The sequence below is a fragment of the Arachis duranensis genome, chromosome 5, assembly GCF_000817695.3.
Source record: "Arachis duranensis cultivar V14167 chromosome 5, aradu.V14167.gnm2.J7QH, whole genome shotgun sequence".
NCBI lineage: Eukaryota > Viridiplantae > Streptophyta > Magnoliopsida > Fabales > Fabaceae > Arachis > Arachis duranensis.
The window spans coordinates 14768642-14771143 of NC_029776.3; the positions used below are offsets into that span (position 1 = coordinate 14768642).

Below are 2502 nucleotides of genomic sequence, written 5' to 3' on the forward strand. Positions count from 1 at the left end.
GCAGGTGCCTCATATTGTGGATGTCCGGTAGATCGGAGCGTCGAAAGTTCTGTTAACCTTTGATACAGTGGAGCACGCCGGCGAAGCATTTACTTTCAAAATGGATACATTGTTGAACTATTTTAACAAGATCGGGCGTTGGGAGGAATCGGAACGCTGTATCACTTGCAGAGTGTGGTTGGAGTGCTCCGGAATCCCTCTACATGCATGGTTGCCGGACACATTTAAAAAGATAGGAGGACAGTGGGGAGACGTGCTTCAGTGTGATGTGAGGATTCAAGTTGAGACGGAGGTGTTTGATGAAATTCGAGAATGGATGCAACTTGCTATTGGGAATAATGTCTTTGGGGTCTTCGTGAAGGAGGTGGGTGCCCAGGGAGGTGGTGAGGACACTGAGGGGGGAAGTCTCAGGGTCAGGGCTCAGAATATAGTTTTAGGGCCCCTGGTAAGGTTCGGGAGAAGGTGGCGGAGCAGTGGGATCCGGCGGTGACACTGATCGCCGGAAGTACTATGGTGGATGAATCGGAGAAGGACAGAAGAGTAATTAGAGAGGTGATTTTGAATGATCTGAACGTTGATTATTTGAATTTCAAAAAGATTAGTCATGTACCAGATTCAGTTAGTGGTACCAAGGAAGATGGAGATGAGGTTGTTAAGGGAGTTGAGGGGATTAATGAGGGTGAGTCGGAAAGAACAGTTTCGCAGGTGTGTGGACCTGCGAGACGGGGGGTTCCTATAGCGTGTGTGAGACCGTTTGGGGTGTACCATGTGGGTCTGGTGGGATGCCAGGCTGGGAGGTGTGTGGGGCATGAATTGGGCTGTCCTTCATCTGGCCCAACAGCTATCAAGGGTGGAATTGGGTTGGGGGATGCATATAGGGAGCGTTGAGTGAGAAGGGCAGAGGCTAGGTTGGTGAGTGGGCCAGAGATTGAGCTGGGCCAAAGTTGGAGGCTGGGTTCAAGGGCGCTTGGATCGGACACCCTTGGGGATGCCAGCGGGTCGGGGATCCGGGTTTCTGCCAGGCTTCGCGTGTGTTGAGTGCAGCGGCGCCCAGGGATGATGTGCGAGACTGGCCAGGGTACTCCGAGGAGGTTGCTGCCGAGCTGGGAGGAGCGATGCCCGTAGCTTGGTCTTCGGTAGTGGCTGTGACCCACGAATTGCAGAAGGAGGTGGAGGGCATTGTTCCGCCTACCGGGGAGGCAATAGAGTGTAATAGAGTGAGTGGGTTGCATGGGGGGTTGTTCGCCGGAGTGGCAATACAGCGGCAGCCGCAGGAAACCCAGGAAGGGGGTCGTTCGGACATGGTCGATGGGAAACAGTGTGCCACAATGAGATTGAGACGGCAGGCAGGGAAGGGAGGACTTTGGGCGTGAACGGCAAAATGGAGGGTGACATGCCGGCTGTGCCTAACGGTGGTGATCCCGGATGGGTAGGAGCAGGGGAGGAAACAGAAACAGGGGGAGGCAGAGGGGGATGAGTACAAGGAGACACAGGACGAGCAGGTACAAGAAAATCACGCAACCTGGGCACTGGCAGTGAAATCGGGTGCGGTCTTGTATGATGAAGAAGTCGATATTATAGGAATTTTTCAAGCACAAAATGAAGAAATAGTGGCGAAGCGGAGACTAACGAAGCAAAAAGAAAAGGCAAGAAGGAGTCGCCCATAGAATAAGAACAAGGTGAGTAAAAATTTGTTTAAATGATTGTGAGTTGTTGGAACATTAGGGGGTTGAGGGGGGACAGAAAGTTGAGCATGGTGAAATCTTTGAAGAATAAATATAACTTGAACATGTTAGGACTGATTGAAACAAAAAGAGAAGTACTTACTAAATATGATGTTGCACGGCTTTGGGGAAGTAGTAATGCTGGGTGGGAATTTGTGGAGTCTGTAGGATCGGCTGGGGGGCTGTTATTGATGTGGGATGATGGAGTGTTTAAAGTACATAATAGATATAAAGGTGAGCGTTGGCTATGCGTTAAAGGAGTGTTAACCAGGACCAACTTCCCCTGTGCTTTTTGTTTGGTGTACGGGGCGCATGGGAGGGAGGCGAAGAAGGTGGTGTGGGAAGAGCTAAGCTATGTGGCAGGTTTATGTCAGGTTCCATTATGCTTTTTAGGGGACTTTAATGAAATCTTACATGTTGAGGATCGAAAAGGGGGGGCTAGTTTGCCGGCATCAGCGGAAGAGTTTAAGAGTTGGGTGCATGACATGCAATTGATGGATTTATCTCTTACTGATCGAAAGTATACATGGTTTTAGGGGACGATCATGCAGTCGGATTGATAGGGTGCTGGTCAATATTGAATGGACTGAGAGGTTTCCGAATATTCGGCTAAAAGGGGGCCCAAGGGGGTTGTCGGATCATTGCCCGCTGATTTTGGAAGGTACAAGATTAGGAGGGGGGCCCCTAGATCATTCCGAAGTCTGGATTCCTGGTTTACGATAAGGGATTTCTGCGAATGGTGAAGAATGAATGGAGAAGCTTGGGAGAGGCCCAATTC

General features: G+C 50.4%; 1 protein-coding gene across 1 annotated transcript; it reads left to right on the forward strand.

Annotated features, from left to right (window-relative positions):
- The first annotated feature begins 1753 nt into the window (after positions 1 to 1753).
- LOC107488284 (uncharacterized) lies at positions 1754 to 2260 on the forward strand. Its single transcript, XM_016109010.1, has one exon. It carries the CDS (start codon positions 1754 to 1756, stop codon positions 2258 to 2260), a length of 507 nt encoding a protein of 168 aa, XP_015964496.1.
- The last annotated feature ends 242 nt before the right edge of the window (positions 2261 to 2502 follow it).